At 34.9% G+C, this 22,836-nt stretch overlaps 1 protein-coding gene and 1 pseudogene across 1 annotated transcript; both read left to right on the top strand.

Annotated features, from left to right (window-relative positions):
• Positions 1-7,605: 7,605 nt before the first annotated feature.
• On the top strand, positions 7,606-8,591 carry LOC109678758 (olfactory receptor 5B2-like; annotated as a pseudogene).
• A 9,857-nt stretch (positions 8,592-18,448) lies between these two features.
• On the top strand, positions 18,449-19,393 carry LOC141421914 (olfactory receptor 5B17-like). Its single transcript, XM_074069514.1, has one exon. The coding sequence runs from the start codon at positions 18,449-18,451 to the stop codon at positions 19,391-19,393; it is 945 nt and encodes a 314-aa protein (XP_073925615.1).
• Positions 19,394-22,836: the final 3,443 nt, after the last annotated feature.

Genomic DNA, 22,836 nt, shown 5'->3' with positions numbered 1-22,836 from the left:
ATAGAAACCTCTATGGTCATGCCACTGCCATTTTGGAGTTGTTTATGTGATAGATATTATTATTTCTATTATTAATATAAACAGATACCATAAGACTACCTGGATGTTGGTAGGAAGTGGAGAGTATTCAGGGATTCCAGTTTCTCTACATCTTTGCCAACATTTGTTAGTTTCTGTTGTTTTGGGTTTATATGATAGAGAGAGAGAGAGAGAGAGAGAGAGAGACAGAGATGTGAGACTATATATATATATATATACATATATATATATAGCATATACATTTATATGATAGCCATTATAATGGGTATGAAATGATGAGTGGTTATAGTTTTTATTTACATTTCCCCCTTAAATAATGATTTGGAAGATCATCTCATATACTTATTGTGGCATTTTGTAAATTTTTGGAATAGGCCCTTTGACCATTTTTTAGTTGAGATGTCTTTTTGCCGTTAATGAGTTATTCTTTACATAGGCCTTTATCAGAAATATGGTTTACACATTTTTATTACCGTTTCATAGTTCCCTTGTCACTTTCATTTCCTTATTTGTTTGTTTGTTGTGGTGCTGGGAATCAAACCCAGGGCCTCACCATTGCTAGACAAGTGCTCTGCCACTTAGCTGCAGCCCCAGCTCTCCTTTTCACTTTCTTGTTAACCTGCTTTGATGTTCAAAAGTTTAATTTTTAATTTTTTCCTGTGCTCCTTGTGTTTTTTTTAATTTCATATGTAGGAAATCATTGCTGAGTCTAAGGTCCAGAAGATTTGCTCACACTTTCTTTTTTATTAGCATATATTAATTGTACAAAGTAATGGGCTTCATTACTGCATTGCTGGGCATGCCCACAATGCACTTTGATCATACTCATACACCCCCATCACTCTGTCTTATCCCTCCTCCCCATTCACCTTGTTCCCCTAAATCCCTAATGGTCTCCTTTTTACTTTCATGTCCTTCCCCACACACATACCTAAATTCTATGTATGAAAGAAAACATGCAATGCTTTTCTTTGTGAATCTGGTTTATTTCACTTAAAATAAGGATCTCCAGTTCTATCCATTTTTCCTCAAATGAGTACTCCATCAAGCAAATTGACACAGCCATCACCTTCATAGTCACCTTTCTTTTGCATTTGTGTGTATTAAGAGTAACAAAAGTCTACTCTATTGATTTATTGTAGACTATTCTTTTCCCACTAAATGGACATGCCAGTCTTTTGAACAGTCTTTTGGCCATAGGTATATGGCTTATTTCTGAACTCTTAATTTTATTTCATTGGTCTATATCTCTGTTCTTAAAAGAATACTAAATGTCTTTGATTCCTTTTGACTTGTATTAATTTTCTATCAAGAAGTATGAGTGTTATTCTGTCCTTTTTAAAGTGTTTTTGGCTATCTTGGGTCCTTTTGAACTTACAAGGAAATTTTAGTATTTTTTTTCAATTGATGGAAATAGGCCATAAAACTTTGACACAAGCTTTTATGCTTGTGTGTGGAAGGGTTTCCACACACAGTCACTCAAAATTGTAGGCTTATTCAGGACTTCACCATTGATAGCTGCCTCTGCTAGAACATGAATTCTCCTCAATCTCCATGACAACTGAAGGGTTGCTTCAATTCACCCAGAAATGATGCATACAAATTATTCCTATAATCCAGTATCTGCAGTTAATACTTCTCAGCCTAGCTGTAAATGGACAGGCATATGTTACAGAAGATGGAAGGTTTGAGTACCACTATTTTTGTGGCCACTACTATCAACACTGCATCAAAGTTTTAGAAATTGTCTTCTGATGTGTGTGTGTGTGTGAGTGTGTGTATGTTTGAGTGTATATGTGTGACTTGATAGTCTTTTTGAATATCCTGAAAGAATGAGATATTATTGTCCTTTTCCTTACAGATGAGAAGCTAAAATTTGAAAAGGTTAAATTACTTGATTTGAGACCAAGTCACTTTAAAAATAGAATGGAACCTTTTAACTACTTATGTACCTGCAATAAAAAAAAAGTAAATCTCTTGGGGATAGAGGGCTAAAACTAGGCTGTGTAGAGGAAAGAACGGATTAATTTCCTTTACTGAAAAATATTTCACAGTTTTAAAATGTGATGATAAAACCAAATGGCCAAACACCACATGAAAAAATGCTCACCATCTCTGCCCATAAAGAAATGCAAATCAAAACAACATTAAGATTCCATCTCACCCCTGTTAAAGTAGCTATCATCAAAAACACCACCAATAACATGTGTTGGCAAGGATGTGGGGAAAAAGGAACCCTTATACACTGCTGGTGGGAATGCAAGTTATTACAACCACTCTGGAAAACAGTATGGAGGCTTCTTAAAAATCTAAACATAGATCTGCTATATGATCCAGCAATCCCACTCCTGGGGATATACCCAAAGGAATGTGACACAGGTTACTCCAGAGGCACCCACACACCCATGTTTATTGCAGTACTATTCACAATAGCCAAGTTATGGAAATAGCCAAGATGCCCCACTACTGATGAATGGATTAAGAAAATGTGGTATTTATACACAATGGAATTTTAATTAGCTATGAAAAGAATGAAATTTTATCATTCACAAGTAAATGGATAGAACTGGAGAACATCATCTTAAGCAAAGTTACCCAGGCTCAGAAGGCCAAAAATGGTATGCTCTCCCTCATATGTGGACTTTAGACCTAAAACAAATGCAGTAAAATTATTGGACATGGGTCACATGCTAAGGGGAGAACACATACAGGAGGAATAGGGAAAGGTAGGAAACCCAAAAGTTGAAAGTGTTTGGTGTGTCCACTGTAGAGGAGCCAATATAGTAACCTTAAAAGGACAGAGGTCATTATGTGAAGGTGACCTGGAAGTAGTGAAGAGGTGTGGTAGAGATGAATCAATTCTGGTTGTAATACCCATGTGCATGGAAGAAATGCTAGGAATCTCTCTGTATAGCTATCCTTATCTCAACTAGCAAAAGTGCTATGTCTTTCTTATTATTGCTTATGCCTTCTCTTCAACAAAATTGGAAAGGAGAGCAGAACAGGTTCTGCCTGGAGGCAAGGGGGTGAGGGGAGAGGTAGAGGTGGGGAACAGGGGGAGAAATGGCCCAAACAATGTATGCACATATGAATAAATGAATAAATAAACCAAAAAATGTGATAAGTCTATGTTTCTCCTTTCACTACTTTGATAAGAAAATTCTTGAGACATTATTGAGAAACAGTAAAACATATTACACAGAGGATAATTACTATTAACAATATTGTAAAAAGGAAGTTTAGAAGGTGAATATGGTTGATGTATTTCTATACAAGAATGAATACAGAATTTTTAAACCTGTCAAAATCACCATAATAAGAGTACTAAAGGAGAAAAATAGTGACAATGAACCAAATTGGGTTATAATACATATATACATTAAAATGTCACAATGAAACACTCTATGTAGCTATCTGAAACAAAAAGAAAACTCTGCTTTTTTTCAAAAGTGGAGAACAGGAAGATAAAACAGATCCTGTCTGAGGGGGTGGTAACAGTGGGAGGGGAGAATGTAAGGAAAGGGTGAAGCAAGGTATAAATATGAAAATGGAAAAAATGAAACTATTCCAAGAATGGAGGAGAGGGGATAAAGGAGAATGATGGAGGGGGTGATTTCAACTGTGATATATTGTAAGAACTTTTGTAAATGTCACAATGTAGCACCAGTACAACAATAATCTGATAATTAAAAAACAACATTGTATTATATAGTTCAAATAACTATTAAGAAAGGATTTTGAACAGTCTCATCATAAAGAAATGATAAATGTTTGGGATAATAGATAACTTATGCATCTTGAGTTCATCAAAACACAATGTATAAATTTTCTGAAACATGTCACTGAACCCTAAAAAGATCTTCAATTATTATCTTTCTATAAAAATATAATGACAAAATTAAGGTAATATAAAACAAAGGTTTTTGTGAAATCTTGAGCTATCTTTGAGAAACAGCAAAAGTGAAAGTAAAATAAAAACTAAATTGTATGCAACAGATCTCAAAAATATGAAGAACCTGGAACACATTGCCCTTAGGAATGAAAACTGATAGAGCCACTTCCATAAACAATTTGAGAGTTTCTGTTCAATTAAGCATATTGACTGCATACAAACAATACAATTCCTAGGTTTTTACCCAAATGAAGTAAAAATTATGGGCACACAAAAATGTTAACCAATATTTAATTCAACTTTATTCATAATCACCAAATCCTGTAATCAATAAAAATAGTCTAGAGCCAAAGAATTTAAAAAATTGAGAAATATAACTCTGTAAGAAAAAAGTTCCACTATAGTATTTTTAACAAAATGGATGAGCCCCACCTGAGTTTATGCTAATTGAAAGACTTGTAACCAAGCTGGGGGTGTGGTTCAAGTGGTAGTGCTTGGCTAGCAAACAAGTGCAAGACCATGAGTTCAAACCACAGTAGTGAAAAAAAAGATGTCACAATCAAAGACATATATTGTAGCATTTTAGGGAAGGACATTCTTGCAAATGCAAAGTTATATGGAGAAATTATTTAGTTGTTGGTAGGACACTGGGTGGAGGAAGACATTGACCACAAAGAACCTGAGGAAATTAGCTTAGGTGATTTGAGTAGTGATTATACAGCTATAAATATAACATATCTTCTAGAACATACTCTAAAAAGTGTGCAAACTCCAGTGCCACCAAAAAAAGAGAAAAAAAGTTTAGATATTACTGTTTGTGGTTTGCAGATTAGCAAGTAATTTATAAAACACACATGCATACTCAAATTATCCAACTTGGTCCCCACAGACATTTTAATTGTTTCTTCCCTAGGAAAGAGAGAAGAGGAGCGATATATAGATGCTCTCATGCGGACATCCCCTGAGATCTCTGTGTCTCTGTAATTTACTACTAGTTCCTAATTATTACCTTCTGACATTCAACATAACCCCAGGTGTCTTCATTTTAGAGGGAATGACAATTCAATTGTATCCCTTTGACCATTTACATGCTTCTGAATTTTTATTGTCATGCACACAATCCTTCTTCCAATTTTAAGATTTCCTATTAGCCTGCTACATGGCTAAAGGAACACTTCAAGATAAAAGTTATATTGAATGACTTCAAAAGTTATATTGAATGTGCAAAAGCACATCCTACAGATGTGATTCTCAGTGATTCAAATAGGAGACCACACAGCTGAGAGAAAGAATTCACATAGACAGTTGTTTTACTCATTGAGTAATGTCTGTCCCCTTACTTATTCTGTGAATTATACAGATGAGGTAATTTTGTTGTGTTTATTTTACAATTAATGAGGAGGAAAGTGACTTCTCCAAGAACCTAGAAAAAAATGTATGATAGGTTCAGGACTTGAATACCTTATTTTCTGTTACTTTTATATATAACTTACATATAACTATAACTTATGCAGCTATGCTTGCACCTATTCAGCACAGACATCTATGTTTTGAAAATTTTTCAATATGAGTTGAATCTGGAGCATAAATATCAAAAATTCCAACAGTAGGGACTTGGATATTACTTAGGAAACTGACATTTTGCTCTTCTGAAATAAAATAAAAAACAATAGCATAGATGATAATTTGGCCATTTTGGCAGTAGTTTAGTATTGTTCACTAGATGTTAGTCTATGATTGGAGGTAATAAAGTTAAAACATGAGTGAAATGGCCATTATTTAAGTTTCAGAGGGGACCAAAGAGAGTTAGCAAGTTCTGAATTTCTTAATATTTCCCCATAAACTTATTATTTCTATCACAGCCATATATATTGACAATGATGTGACCAAAAGTATGGGCTGGTGATCAGGTCCAAACTGTATTTAAATCTTGACTCTTCCTTATCCTATATGTGTAATTTTAAAGCATCGCAAAACCTCATTTCCATTAATGGTAAAATAATAATGTCTGCATATGCATAACACACACATATACATAAATATCTTATCATAGATTATAGAGCAGAGCATAAGCTAAGAGTAGTGTTGTGTCTTAGCCTGGCAAGCATAATGCCTTCAGTGGCTTAGCTTCTTAAGTGAAGTTTTAAAAGTTAAGGAGGAAAGAGTAGGCAGTAGTAGTTAGCATTCCAAAGACTTCATAAACAAATAAAAAAGCATTAAAACATCATTCCTACTTAAGAATAGATTCAAATGATTTTTTAATTTTAAAAATTAAATTTCAAATGAGAAACAATAATTGTGTATCTGCATGGGACACAATGTGACATTTTAATATGTGTTTGCAACATGAAGCTTGCTGCAAAAGCACATCCTACAGATGTGATTCTCAGCAATTCAAATAGGAGACTGCGCAGCTGAGAGAAAGAATTCACATAAGAAATAGAAAATCTTTCAATATAGGCTATAATATGGATTTCAGGAAAGAAATTAAGCAAAAAAATAAAGGAACCACATGAGACGGGTAGAGCAGTCACTCCTATTGGTAGAGCAACAACGAGAAAAATACTGAGGGGTTTGGGACGCAGAAAATCTCATTGGCCTTATTGTGTGAGGAAAAAAGCAAAATTAAAGAGGATGGCTACAGGACTTCAAAACTCATCCCACCCATAGTCTGGCATGTTGTAACCCACTTTTCATAGCATAGACTCCATCCATCATTCTACATATTATTATAGCTTGCACTCATGAAGTTGTCTAACCATCCAGAATTTTAACATACTTTTTAATGCATTTTTACATTAAATTCTCACAATAGTATCTTAAGTTAGATTCATTTTGCAGATTCAGAAAGTGAGGTGCAGCAGAGTTAGATTAGGAACAATAGTTTACTCATAGGTAAAAAGTGGTAGGACTGATGGTCAGTTTTTTCAGAGTCCAAGTCCTATGTCAGGTACTGTGCCTTCCGCCTCAGAATTGTCACTGCTGATTGTGCATTCCCAAATGCTCCAGCTACCCTATGACATCTGCTGTGCAGATATCTCCCGGTTATTTCACTATAAAACCCCAAACACTGAGTTTGGACCAATAGGGAAACTGTAAATTGAGTTGAAACAATTTAATTCATTTATGATTATGTCCATTTTTCTTGGGAAGCACTCTGCTTGGATCTATTAACACTTGTGTAAGCTTGAAAAAATTGCTCAAACTCTTGTGGCTCCCAATTGCAATGAAAGTAACAAATTTAAGTCATTCTACAATTCAGAGAAATCAGTGCAAAATACTTAGAGAAATCTTGCCAGGTGAGCAACATAAAAGTGTAAGCATCTATTATAACAAGTAAAACAGAATGTGTAAATATTTAGAGAGAGAATGTCATGTTGCACAATTAACATAATTTACAAAGTAATTGTTCAAAATTACATAAAACTTGAAAATTTAAGAGATAATCCATGAAGATGTTTCTAATTCAACAGTTTTTAACTCTACAGATGATTAGTGCACTAAATTTTGTAGCTCATTTTTAAAGCTGGATAAATGAGCATATTATTGCTCTACAAAAATTATGCACATGGTATATAAAACATTCAATTTCAGGCTAATATCTATCCCACAACAATTATAAATACTCTTGTCCTTTATTACTCTGCTACAGGACATCTGATTCCCAAATAACATGAATGGAAAATAGAACAGAAGTGACAGAGTTCATACTTCTAGGACTAACCAATGTTCCAGAACTACAAGTCCCCTTCTTTATCGTTATGACTCTTATCTACCTCATGAGTGTGGTTGGAAACTTGGGGATGATCCTACTGATTCTCTTGGACTCTCATCTCCACACTCCCATGTACATTTTCCTTGGTAACTTGTCTCTGGTAGACTTCGGTTACTCTTCAGCTGTCACTCCCACAGTCCTGGCTGGATTCCTTATGGAAAACAAGGTCATCTCCTACAATGCTTGTGCTGTTCAGATGTTCTTTTTTGCAGCCTTTGCCACTATAGAAAATTTCCTCTTGGCCTCAATGGCCTATGATCGTTTTGCAGCAGTGTGCAAGCCCCTACATTATGCTACCACCATGACAACAGGTGTATGTGCATGGCTGGTCATAGGCTGCCATGTTTGTGGTTTCCTGAATGCCTCCATCCACACTGGAGAAACATTCAGCCTCTCTTTCTGTAAGTCCAATGTGGTCCATCACTTTTTCTGTGATGTTCCAGCAGTCATGGCTTTGTCTTGCTCTGATGCACATGGTAATGAGCTGGTTCTTGTTTATGTAGCTACCTTCAATGTCTTTTTTTCCCTTCTAGTTATCTCAGTATCCTATTCATATTTACCACTCTCCTAAAGATGCGCTCAACTGCAGGATACCAGAAAGCATTTTCCACCTGTGCTTCTCACCTCACAGCAGTCTCCATTTTCCATGGGACAATTATCTTCATGTACTTACAGCCCAGTTCCAGTCATTCCATGGACAATGACAAAATCGCATCTGTGTTTTATACGATGGTCATCCCCATGCTGAACCCTGTAGTGTACAGCCTCAGGAACAAAGAGGTCAAGAATGCATTCAAAAAGGTTGTTTTGAAGGGCAAAACTGGAATTTTTAACTTTAAAGTTAAGGATTTTAAAGTTAACATTATAGGATGTAAAATAACCTAGTTCATGTCTTTTGTATCTTCTCTCATCTCTGTGTACTGAATCACCTTTAGGTCCACAGTAAAGTTAAGTTCTTAAATTGGATACCCTTAAGCCTTCAAAAGTCTAATTATTGTCTCTAGAAATGTAATATTATTCAAGTAAGAAGACTTACCTGAATCTTAAGTTACTTTGATTCCTGCACATCAAAAGCCTTATTTAGGATGTTTGATTGATTCAGTAATTCTACATGCATTTCCTCTACCACACACCAAACAAATATGGAAACTTGCATGTAAAACAAAAGCATAAATAATACCACAAGCATATTCATAAATAAACTCATGAGAGCTATGAGTGAGACATTTTTATAAAAATTATTAAAGTAATTAAGGTATTAGTAAATTAACACTGCTTATTTGTTTATTCAATAAGGATTCTTCAAGTCCTAATTTGATGATACTTTTAAATGTAACTACTTGCTTTTCTCCTTTGGTAGTACTGGGGTTTGAACTCAGGGCCTCCCACTTGCTAGGTAGGTGCTCTGCCATTTGACCCATGCCTCCAGCCCTTTTTTGCTTAAGTTATTTTCCAAGTAGGGTCTTGAATTTTTCCTCTGGGGCTACCTCCCAAGTAGCTGGGATTACAGGCATGAGCCAACATGCTGAGCCTTACTTTTCACTTTTTTAGGGGACACACTTAATCTAGGCATTCAGAAACATAGCATCCTAAGTGAATTAATATTTCTATATTCAATGAGACATTTTATTTTTTCCAATTTTTACTGGATGTATTTTATTGGTGTATATTAATTAACATAGCAAAGGGTATCATTGTGATATTTCCTTACACACATAAGATATATTTTGATTAGATTCACCCTCCACTACGCTCTCATATCCTCCTGTGTCTTTCCCCTTTTGCCTTTCTACCCTCTCCCTCATAGTCACATCTACTTCCCTGACATTTCATTTTTGTTTTTGTTTTCTTCACCCTAATTTGCACTAATGAGAAAAACTGTGCAGAACTTCTCTTTGTAGACTGTCTTATTTCCTTTAACACAAGGATGTCCAGTTCATTCCATTATCCTATACGTGTTTCCATATGAATTTTAGTGTACTTTTTCATATTTCTGTGAAGAATGTCATTAGAATTTTTATGGGAATTGCATTGAATTTGTATACTGCTTTTGGTGGTATGGCCATTTTAACACTATTTATCCTGCTGACATGGGAGTTCCTTCCATCTTTTAGTGTCTAATACAATTTCTTTCTTCATTGTCCTATAGTTATCATTGTAGAAGTCTTTAACATGCTTTATGCCTAGGTATTTTATTTGTATAACAAATATATTTATGTTCAAATAGTCAAAGAAGAAAATAGCCAGAGTAGCAGAATTTTTTGTAAAATTAAAATATTTTCAGTGTATTCGTATATGACTACCAACTTTCACACTATAAAAACCTTACTGAAATATAGTTCTATAATTTTACTTTCTGCAAACCATTCATTTTTAAATTCTTTCTTGGTATATATTAAATTGTACATGGTAAGTTGTAACATCATGACATTCCCATATATGGATATACTCTGCTCTTATCCTATCCATTCCCTCTATTATCCTTTCTTTTTATTCCCCACATCTTATTATTTTTTACTTACTCTTCCATCACTCTAGTGGTTCCCAATTTACTTTCATGATCCTGGGGTATTTTATTTTGTTTTCTTTCGTTTCCCTGTAGCTCTACAAATGAGAGAAAACATATGATATTTATCCTTGTGGGGCTGGATAATTTCATGAGCATGATGTCTGGTTCTATCCATTGTCTAGCAAATGACACAATTTCATTCTTCTTAATGAATGAGTAAATCTTCATGATTACTTTAGCTGTGTTACCTTCTCCCTTGTCACTACTCTTGTCTTTTACCTCACTTCTTTCTTACAGATATCCTTGTTTTTTTCTTCACAATCCCAGCCAGGGCTTCTGCAGTTACTGTGGAGCATAAGATGTAATATTCTCCCTTCCATTTACATTTCTGCTTAAATGTTATCCTGTCATAGAGTTCTTCCTCATTGCCTTTATAAAGTAATCACTCTCACTCACCTTCACCCTTTATTAATCTTCATAGTCCTTATCAATCCTCACCTATCAAACCTACTTGTTCATTTGCTCATGTAGTTCTCTATAGTAAATTTGAACTTCATGACACCAGTATTTTTTTCTGCTTTGTTTGCAAGATTCTAAATAACTAAATGATATTTGTTTGATAGAAGATTCTGAATAAATTATTTATTAAAATAATTAAGTTATGAGTGCAATTACATCAGTATGTTGAATCTCTGAGACATTCATGATTGTAGAATGTCATCCGTAATGTAAACCACTAAGTTACACTTATGGGAAATTCCAAGAGGAACACTAATTTTTGTTTTGCTGAAATATTTTTATCTGCTCTTGCACTTCCCACTTTTTATCATAGTTGTCCTAGAAATCTCATTAAGAAGTAGATTACCTGAAAGCATGTAATAGTTTGTACTTGTAAATAATATTTCATTAGCTGGCAAGTTACATGTCAAATAAATTCTTTTTACTAAACATTAAATTATTAAAGATGAGGTTACTTAAAGTTTTATTTGCGATTGTATTTACGTATAATATATAAATTCCACATATATAAACTATACAATCATCTTAAATGATTTTCAATGTCCATATAAAATAAAACATGACAATATCTATAAGTAGCAACAATAGCATATATTCCATATGCTAGATTAATGCACAAAGGTTATAATTTTCATTTTTATAATCAACAAACTCTTTACAATAAATGTATGTTTTTGTGGGTCAGTTTTTGTTATACATGTCTAATTTGCATCACCTGTACAATAGCAACCTGTCATATATTAGATGTGTGAGACTGAGCTTCATTGTGCTAAAATGCTGATGCTGGTATTTGTGAGGAAGTGTGGTGATATAACACAATTATTCACTTTTGTCTTTACATTGATTTTCCTTCAGGAATCATTTCTTTTCTAGTTTTCAAATCATTATTTTAAAGATTCAAATTTATAGGGTACACATGTGCAGAATGTGATGATCAAATAAGGATAGTTAAAACTTCTGTCATCTTAAATTTTTTTTAATTTTTGATTAAGACATTGTAATTTACATATTCAGTGGTATAGTATGACATTCCAATACACACTTGCAACATGGAAACATGATCAAATCAATATAACACACATTTCCCTCTATTCTATCACATTTGTAACATGTAGAATTGATCAAATCAGGATAATACACATTTCATTTCTGCCTCTTATAATCACTTTATTTTCATAAACTTCAAGCTTTTCTCTTCCAGTTCTTCATAAAACATATCATAGTCTATTGTCACCCCACTGTGCTGTGGGCACAACTTTGTATTTTTACCCATTTTCCAACTTCTTTCTGTCATCCTTTTTCCAGTTCTTCCCATCCTCTATTAATAATTATTGTACATTTCAGTCAACACTTTTTAAATACCCACATATGAGAGAATACATGTAGTATTTGATTCATGTGTCCAATTATTTCCTATATTTCTAACCATTATTTTAAAAGATTATTTAGAATTACTTATGACTGTTTTAGGATACACAAAATGTTCAGAGATAGTGAGAAATGAGACAGGCTGCATAGCAGGTGTCCAAGCATCCATGATCTTGGAACCCGTGAATTTTAATTTATATAGCAAAAACATAAGCAAAGTAATGGTTATTAGGAATAAATATGTCCTTTTTTATTACACTTAGGTTAAATAATTCCCATGGAATCTTCTAAGTGGTCACATTATATCTACAATCACACATATTTTCCTTAATTAGTATGACACTGTTACTATAATTTTCTATGTACACTCTTTTATTTATCACTCAATGCCTTTAGCACATATCAGCTTTTTCTGCTATATGACTTCTAGCAGAAGATATAATAGTAGTAACAGCAGTAACAAACATTAATGAATATATTCTGTGAATCGAAGAAGTAGTCTACTTACTCCAACCACCTAATTGAGTTCATTCATCTACTTTAAAATGAGAAAAATGTTAGCACTCCAATTATAAAGATGATAAAAGTGACATATAGAAAAGTTAGTTCACTTGAAAAAGAAACTTTAGAAGGATGGTATATTAGCTGGAGTTCTCCAGAGTAACAGATGCAATGTGAGTATATGTAGAAACAAGTAGAAAGAAATGTATCATGAGTGATTGGAACATGAGATTATGGAAACAAAAAAGACCTATGACCTTCCGTTTGCAACCTGGATCCCCAGGATAGCCAGTGGCAGAGAGCTTGTCCAACCCAAAGACCTGATAACCAGAGGAGCACAGCTGGTGGTACAAGTCCAGTTCACATCTGAAAGCCTGAGGACCAGGAATGCAGACAGCCCAGAAGACAAAACAGACGACAAACTTGAAAGAGAGAATAGCTCAACCTCCCTCTGCCTTTTTGTGTTACTCAGGCCTCAATAGATGGGATGATGCTCACCTACATTGATGAGAATGGTCTTTATTGACTGCTGATTCAGATGTTTGAAATTTCTGGAAGCAACTTCACAGACACTCAAATGTAAGGTGTCATCAGCTGTCTTCATATCCCTTAGCCTTATCAAATTAAAACAGAAAATTAACCATAACAGATGGTAATGCAAATTCTGCATAGGTTAAAATCGCACATGAGACCCAGAAAAAAATGAAACAAAATACATGGTTCTTGGCAGACAAAAATTGTTTTTTGTTTATTTATTTATTTATTTCCAGTAGTGGGGTTTGAACTCAAGGCCTTATGCTTTCTTGGTATGCACTTTACCACTTGAGCCACTCTGCCAGTCCTATTCATGGTTCTTAACGGGTGACATGAAACATGGAATATGAAAATGAAATCAGGAAAAATAAAAGATATTCTGACAATTTTATAAAATCCTTTGATGTACACCTTAAATAATAGACCAGACAAAACTAAATTTACAATTAACATATATGAGGTGGAAAACAACATCAATTTTGAGAAAACACATTTTTAAGTTCTATATTCAGAAAGTGGAAAAGCAAGGACAAGAACAAACAGAGACTCCCTAAGTTGCCAAGGCTGTCTTTAAACTTGGGATCTCAAGCACCAGAGTAAGCTGGGCTACAGGTGTTTGCCATCACTCCTGGCAGCACAAACTTTTTACAGAGTAATTACAATACTTCTGACATCAATTTTTCTTTCAGAAACAAAAATAAGTTAACAATGCATTTGTATCTGAAAAAGACTGCAATGAAACAAGTATCAATGTAGAGTTCTACATCCAGATGAACTGACAGTCAAGTTTTACTGAATAATCAAGACATTATAAGATATATACAAACATTGGAAGGTGGTTTAGTTTCCAAGGGCATATATGTGCAGTGAAAGTAGTTCAGCTAAGGGAAGAAATAGAATTTATCTAATCAGAGAATTTAGGGAAGGAATAAGGCTGCTTTGTTATTTTATTTCTCTTTTGTTCCTGCTTATCTGCAACAGGAGATTCTTCCTCTGTCCTTTTATCCAGTTTCATATTTGAGACAATGAAAGAAGGAAAGGATCTGTTGTGAAAAGAAGAGACTTGCAATACTAGATTAGGTTCCCTAGAGCAGACTCAAAGTAAGTGATTTGAGTTTAAGTAGTTTAATGGGTAGTGAATACTTCAAAGCACTGATAATATAGTTGTAAAGTTAGGCAGAGAAGGAAAAGAATGCCATGTGTCATTAGTAAGTAGGTGATATCTATGGACAACTGGGGCTCTATGTTCCAAGAACCACTAGAAGATTGTATAAAACATGCCTTTGAGTTTCACCACCTGAAAGGTAAGGAATTGCATACTTTTTATTCTACTTCTGTTTGTCATGAATGATTCTGAAACCAGAAGTTCTCTATACATGGGCTGAGCTTGCTGTTGCAACAAAATCCAAACTCTGAGTCTAAGGGATGTGAATTCCATTTTTTTCTCATTAAGTATTGGCCAGCATATGGCAAGCATGCCAATACCATGTGGATAGATCACAAACAGTGTCTAAGGAATGGATAATTCAGGAGAGAAAAGACTCATCACCTGCAAATCTAAATCAAATGTTTCAACTGACTCATCAATATGAGTGCATATTCTAATTTGAGTTCAAATACTTAAACTTATTGTATAAGTGCATTTCTAATTTTCTGATCCTATGTCCTATTTTAAGTTGACTGTACACCTAAGAAATGAAGGCACAATTTTATTAATCATTTAGCCTAAGTGTTAGCTATAATATTTAGTATAATGGAAATGAGCAAATAAATAGATACATAATAGAAAACAAAACAAATATTGAGACTATGCTACACATCTCAGTAATGCATTAGACGTAAATAATCAAGCACACCGTTAATGTGTGCAATAACAACTTAATAAAATTAAGAAGGAATAACAGAAATTACTGCAAATGCAACTATGTGCTACCCAACATAAAAATTATACCTCTCTCCTCATTTTAATTGCTCCTTCAATAAATAAGTGGAATGAAAAAAAAATGATTGCTCTCCAAGGGAGTCTATTGCCCAAGAGTGTTCCAAGTTTATAAACATTTCTTCTGGTTCCTAGTCAGTAGATGCTAAACTTGTATCATAGCCTCATGTGACCTTATTTTAAAGAGATAAGTCTCTAACCAGAGCCCATGTGGTCACTATTTATCTTAATGAAGGCTAATATGTTTAGTACACACTGACCTTTCTCCAGGCTAAGTATTTGCAGTGAGCCTGAAACTGTAGGTAGAGGAAATACACCATGATAAAAATTATATTGCTTTATGCTGAGAGGATAACACTTATCTGGTGTATATATAGGCACAACTCTATCTCCTCTTACAGAGATAATTTTGTGAAGTGTGGTGGAGTAAATCTATCATTTCAATTCCACAAATAAGGAAACTGAGTTCAGAAGAAGGTAAATATCTTCCAAGTACACAGAGAACTCCATGGTATATATGGGACCAAAACCCAGGCTTCTGAGCTCTATGTTAATGGTCCTCTCTCCACTTCATACCTCAGTGAACTTGAAACCTTTTTGATAAATGCATAATAATTTATCCAGAATTATGTATATATCCAAGGACAAATTTCTGGTGTCAGACTCACAATTTAGGATTTTCTTTTCCAAGAACAAGGTAAGCATCTATTCTTGGTACACACCTTTAGTTAAAAACTATAATTGAAACAAAGAGGAAACGATATTGTCTATGAGTTTCTGAACTCATATCTGCTTGTGTGAATATATTTTCTGAAACCTTGACACAAAGGGTTACTGGCAAGGTATTTCAGTGGCTAAGTCTGCCTTAGCTTCTGCAAGACCTTAGGTTTGATCTCCAGAACTACGAAAATTATCCTTGATATCTTGAGCTAAACTACAGTGGTAGATCACTTTCCCAGTATACATAAGGCCATGGCTTTTATTCCCAAGATCACTAATACATGCCTAAGTACATGCACAGATACATACACATGTACATATACATGAATATAACATTGCATGTGTCCAGAATTCAAATAAAAAATCATTTTAGCCAAGCAGGATGTGCACAGATATTTTGGTAATGCCATAGTGGTTTTCTTAAGATAAAAAAATCAACTACAGAAGATGCTCTGATTGAGTAGGTGGTAAATTTATCCTGTTTAATGTGTGCTGGTTTGTCATTGAAGGAATAGACAAACCAAAATAGAGAGCAATTGTACTTTCATTGGCTCTGGTAAGACTGTTACTGCATGTTATCTCTCAATTTCCCCACAGTTGCACTTTTTCTTTATATGATCATCTAGAAAATCTGCATTGCAGTGATTAAAGACACAAAATTATGAATAAGCTAGACATGGGATTGAGTCTTAAAATTCTTACTACATATTAAATATGACAAACACATATATTTCCTCCAATTCTCCATTTTCATAATAGAAAATAAGCTTAACTCTGAGTGTATGTGTGTACAAACACTCTCCCTCTATTCTCTGAAATCTATGTCTATCATTTATATTTATCTAAGTCTTTCTGTCATCTTTCAGACTAAATTGTTTGTAAGGATTAAATTTAAACTGCTAGTGACTTTATGACACCTGATTTAAAAGATAAATTCAGATCATAAATGTGCTCTGGTGAAATTCACACATTTTTCTGCCCCTCTGTTGATTCATATAAACTACTGGGAAGTCAGCTGTGTGATCTGTGAAGATATCTGACTCTACAATGTCTACTACTAAAACTAACTGCCAAATGATGTCCACAATCTAACCCTTGAAACCTAAGGTTGCCTTACATAGTAAAATGAACTGTGCACAGTGATTGATTGAGAATTTTGAAATGATATTATCCTGGACTGTCCATGTGACCCCAGTGAAAATGTATTAGTTCTCACAGAACATAACAAGGTTGGTGAGGTGGTTCAAGCAGTAAAGCATTAGCCTAGCAGGTGTAAGGCCCTGATTTCAAACCCCAATGCGTCCCCCAAAAAAAGTGTTTCTGGGTGTCAGTGTCTCATGCCTGTAATACTAGCTACTCAGGAGACAAATATCAGAAAGACTGTGGTTTGAAGCCAGCCTAGGCATATAGTTCAGAAGACCTATGTCAAAAAAACCCATCGCAAAAGAGGACTGGTGGACTTGGTCAAGGTGTAGGCCCTGAGTTCAAACCCCAGTACAGAAAAAAATAGAACAGCATAACAAATGCTGATTTTTAATACAGCTCATAATATTGAGCGTGTGAAGTTTGACAAACACCACTAATTAGAAATGTAGACATGTCAAGTAGCATGTGTAGGAACCAGGAGAAGATGACAGACAATAATGACAGTAAAAAAAAGCCTGAGGTAAGAGTGTTTGCCTTCAACAGATAAAACGCTTTTCAAGAAAGAACTTAAACACAAGAGATCTTGAAGATCCCTGGGTCCTCAAGCAGAGCAAGTGACACAGTCAATCATCTGAAAAAGGAGTGAGAAATGCTGTGGGGACAGATTTGAAAGGGATGTGGCATGTGAGAAAACAGAGAATAAAGGCACCAGACTTCAAAATATGCCCACACCTTGAGCCCCAGAGGTTACCATTCCTGCAATAACATAGGCACCATTATTCCATCCTAATGAAAACTGGAACTTTCAGGATTGTGCTAAACACCAAAATTATGTTGCTTGTTATACAATATCTCATTAAACTTTTTAAATAATAAAATGAGAGTGATACCAAAGGCTATATTAAAATTAATTTTACTGGTACATGAAATGAAATTCATTAGACCAATGTCTTCTAACTAGTTGATAGTAAGAACTATATATGAATTCAAATTCATTAACAGTCCTTGGATTGAGAACAACTCTGATTGGGTCTAAAGCATGGTTTGTGTGCAAAAAAACCATAAAACTTTTGTTACCAATTAACCTTATGTATGAGTGGACGCAATAACTAATCAATATAATGGATTTCATGGGAGAATTAAATGAATATATTCACACAAAGCCTGGCATGTGGAAGTGGAAGGTAAAGGATTCAAAAATTTTTATTTGGGAGATAGATTCATTCCAGGCATGTAACTTTGGACAACTCTCTATCCCCTTCATGCAACTGAGCTTACTCATAAATAAAATTTAGAAGTTGCTCATCTATGAAGACACTTCCTCTTCAATAGTATATTATCATTTAGATAGATTAACCATTAAACTCTGTTATCATGCACATATTTTAGATGTGGTGAATACTGAATGTGCTTATACATTTCAATTTGTTTGCAACACTTTTTCTTTCATCATACATTCTTTTGCCTGTCTTTCTACAGAGCATCTTGGATTTTAAAACACCATGTATGGAGAATAATACAGAGGTGAGTGAATTCTTTCTGCTAGGATTAACCACTGCCCCAGAACTGCAGGTTCCCCTCTTTATAATGTTCACTCTTGTCTACCTCATCACCGTGATTGGAAACCTAGGAATGATCATGCTGATTCTCCTGGACTCTCGTCTCCACACCCCCATGTACTTTTTCCTTAGTAACCTGTCTTTTGTGGACTTTTGTTCCTCATCAACAGTCACTCCAAAGCTTTTGGCTGAGCTACTTTTACAAGACAAAATCATCTCCTACAATGCTTGTGCTGCTCAGATGTTCTTTTTTGCAGCCTTTGCCACAGTGGAATGCTACCTCTTGACCACAATGGCATATGATCGCTATGCAGCAGTGTGTAAGCCCCTGCATTACTCCACCATCATGACAAAAAGTGTGTGTGCTCGCCTGGCCACAGGCTGCTACATCATTGGTTTATTGAATGCTTCTATGCAAATTGGAGATACATTCTGCCTCTCTTTCTGTATGTCCAATGTGGTCCATCACTTCTTCTGTGACATTCCAGCAGTCATGACTCTAACTTGTTCTGATAAACAAACCAGTGAGCTGATTCTTATTCTTATATCAAGCTTTAATGTCATTTTTGCAATTTTTGTTATCTTAATTTCCTACATGTTCATATTTATCACCATTCTGAAGATGCACTCAGGAGAGGGATACCAGAAAGCTTTATCCACCTGTGCATCACACCTCATTGCAGTTTCCATATTCTATGGGACTGTCACCATCATGTACCTACAGCCAAGTTCCAGTCACTCCTTGGACACAGACAAAATTGCATCTGTGTTCTACACTGTGATCATCCCCATGTTGAACCCTGTGGTCTACAGCCTGAGGAACAGAGAGGTCAAGAATGCATTCAAGAAAGTTGTTGAGAAGGCAAAATATTCTCTAGGGTTTGCCCTTTAATGAAACAAATCCACAAAAGCTATTTTATTCCTCTCAAAACTATTGCATGAAGTAATTGTAAATTTCATTTGTTCTGTAGAACAAATTATTTCTTTATTCAGTTTAAGTACAGTTCTAAGGGTCCACAAATTAGAAGAGATGATAATGATTTATATTGTTATTTTTATTTTGGCACTTTATATTCTGATGTAAATAACTACAGCATCTTAATAAATATTTCAGTCCTCAGAGTTTGCCAGTATAGCAAAGCTTCTTTAATGACAATTTCTGATGATAACCATATATGTTAGGCTAAAGTGGAAGGGATGATTAAATAATTTTAACTTGTCATTATGAGTACCAAAGATATACCAATTGAAAAGGAAAAAATAAAACTATCTCTACAAAGAAATGGTGTTTATATGCAATTCAGAAAAAATCATTAAAACTAATGAAATGGTTAAGAATAGAGTCAATAAATAAGATTAATACACAAAATAATAGCATTTCTATAATTAAGTGAATTCCATTTACAATACTATCAAAAACAACCTAAATTTCTTAGGTAATATTACCAAAAGAATGTGGTGCTTGTGCTCTTGGGGCTTCTGGTTTCTTTTTTTGTAGATAAAATAAAAACATTTTTATTCTTAATTTATCAGCAGATAATTTTGCTCAAAATAATAATAGCAATCATCTATTATATGACGTAATATTTTGATAATAAAATTAGATGGTAAAATGAATGACAAAATTCATCACTTTATGAATCACCATATATGTTCTATAAGTATAAATATTTTATTAATTATTCTGATTTTAATTGCACATATGGACAGAACATCAGTTGATCACTTGATATGTATATATGATTTGTGCTGATCATATCAGGATTGTGATTGTTTCCATTGCTTTAGACTTTTAAAAATTTTATCAACACCTCATATTCATGCATGTTCATGGGATGCTATGTCATATCTTAATACATGTATGCATTACTGAACAAACCAGGAAAATGAACATTTCCATCTCTTGTCACTATGTTGTGTCTGGAGCCTCTGAGCTGCTCTCTTCTAGTTCTTCATGAAACACAAAATAAGCAATTGTGAGTCTTTGCTGCCCCACTGCGCTAGAGAGCACTAGAACTTATGGTTTATATTTCACTGTGTTTTGGTGTTGCTCATACTCATGAAATTATAAACTATAGCTGAGAGACATTAAAGGAAACCAAAAATAGAGAAGACATTCCTTGTTCATGGTTCAAAGTTGTAAAGCTGACAGCAAGTCATAATTGATCTACTGATTGAATATTTTCCATGCCAAATCTCAGCTGGCTTTGCAGAAATGGATAAGTTCATCTTAAAATATGTAAGGGAATTCAAGATATCAAAAGAGCCAAAGTTATATTTTTAAAAGGGAATAAAAAGATTTTTAGTTAAGATAGTGGACTAAAGGCAATCACCCCTAGCATCTCAGGGGAATTGACCAGGGAAATCTAGAGACAAGTTACTTTTTGTAGCAGATGAAGGGAGGAAGGTACTGAGATTTCAGTAGCATATAGACCCAGGTATTAAAAAGGAAGATGGACACCTATGGTAGGCAGAACAGAGAACCACTGAAGTATGAGCAGACTGCCCAGCATTAAATGCAGAGTACAGGCAGCTACAGAGTGGAGGGGGTCTGAGGTGAGAGAAATAACAAAGTCTTCAAAATAACATATTGTGGTCTCGGTTGTGAACAAGCAGAATCTTGTTTTTATATTTTAAAAAAGAGGGTTTAAAGGTCAGAGTGAGAAAAAGAGAGAATCCCTCTGCAAGCGATCTGGGCAGCCCAGTGAGAAAGAACTCAGGCAAAACAAAGAAGCCTGAGGGACTCAGAAAACACAATTAACACTGGACTCAAACCAAGCAAATATGCAGTCTATTCAGACAGGGGTCTGAGAATCCATATAGCACATAGCTGAAATGAAGCATCTCTCTTCCTCTGGGCATTCGGTTGTACACATTTGCAAGAAGCTATTGTATAAATCCCTGAGCCATCTGGGATTTATACAACAAATCTGGACGTTCAGGAGACCCTAAATTTCACTTTCCCACTGAGGGCTTGTCCTGAGCACCAGAGAGTGAAAAGCCAGAATCAGAGACACAGGGAGATATATGCAAAAACTGTCTGAGTCATGGAGTGGAAGCAAGTTTAGGCAGAGCACCTGCAAGGGTAGCAGTTGAGGACAGAGGCCATGGACTGGGACTTTCTGTCATATCAGTGTATCACCATGGGGCTTCCCCACTGCAGGGTCAGAGACCAGGACTTGTCAGCAGAAAGTAAAGCATACAAGTGGCCTCATCCAGTCCTGGGAAGTAATTACCATAGGTTCTCCTGTCATTACTGGCCCAGTGGGTGCTGATTCAGCCACAGGAAGAAAAACCAGTCAGTTTTGATCAAGAATTTGGGCTTCAGAGCACACAAAAAACACAACCACAGAAGACATATAACCTATCTATTTTTATTTAATTTTTTTTTTTCATATCTGGTTTAGTTTTATTTTCCTCCAGTTTTTCTCCTTTTCATTTTTATTTAACTGTTCACTTTTCTATACATATTCTTATTTGTTTGGGGTTTTTTTGGTGGGACTGGGGTCTGAATTCAAAGCTTTAACTTTTAAGGCAGGCACTCTTCCACTTGTCCTGAGCCACACCTCCCTCCATTTTTCTCTGGTCTTTGGAGATGGCAAAGTATTTGCCCAGTCTGGCTTTGAACCACAATCCTCATGATCTCAGCCTCCCAAGTAGCTATGATTACAGGTGTCAGCTACCAGCATCCCCACCTAGATACTCTAAACCAGCCAGATGGACTTGATATTCACACATCAGCATTTATTCTATTTTTGTATAATTTATTTTTTCTGTTTGTTTTTATTATTTATCCATTTAATGTCTCATATCTTTGACTTCTTTTGCCCTGTTCAAGGTTTGGGGTTTTTTTCTTTGATCTGTCTGTGAGATGGATTCTCCATAGAGCCCAGATTGGCCTGTATCTTGTGGTCTGCCTGCATCAGCCTCCTGAGTACAGGGACATTTGACATGAGCCACAACAGACCGCTTTTAAAAATGAATTTTAATCATCTCAATCTCATTTTTCTTATTCTCCTGTCTCTCTCCCCCATTTTTATTCTCTCTCATCAATTTGAATCAGTTCCTTCCCTTCTCACTTTCCTTCTTTTCTCTATTCTGCCTTCTATAATTCTTTATTGTCATTGATTTTAGCTGATTGTTTTCTGGATCTTAATTTTTTCTCTCTTTCTTGCTTTGTCTTTACCCAGATCTTAATCTCTTCCCCTTCCATCTTTATTTCACTTTATATCTTGAACTTTTCACTAATAATATCCTTCCCATTTTCTTTCCCAACTTTACCCTTACTGACTACTGCGTCTTAGCTCACATAGTGTTATCTTTGCTCTTTTATTC

This window comes from Castor canadensis, chromosome 1 (assembly GCF_047511655.1).
Source record: "Castor canadensis chromosome 1, mCasCan1.hap1v2, whole genome shotgun sequence".
In the NCBI taxonomy this organism is placed as follows: Eukaryota; Metazoa; Chordata; class Mammalia; order Rodentia; family Castoridae; genus Castor; species Castor canadensis.
The sequence above is the reverse complement of the archived record's forward strand: the minus strand, read 5'-3'. Positions and strand labels throughout refer to the sequence as shown.

Bases quoted from the DNA above. Each gene is read 5' to 3' on its own strand.
- LOC141421914 (XM_074069514.1), top strand. From the start codon at position 18,449: ATGGAGAATAATACAGAGGTGAGTGAATTCTTTCTGCTAGGATTAACC.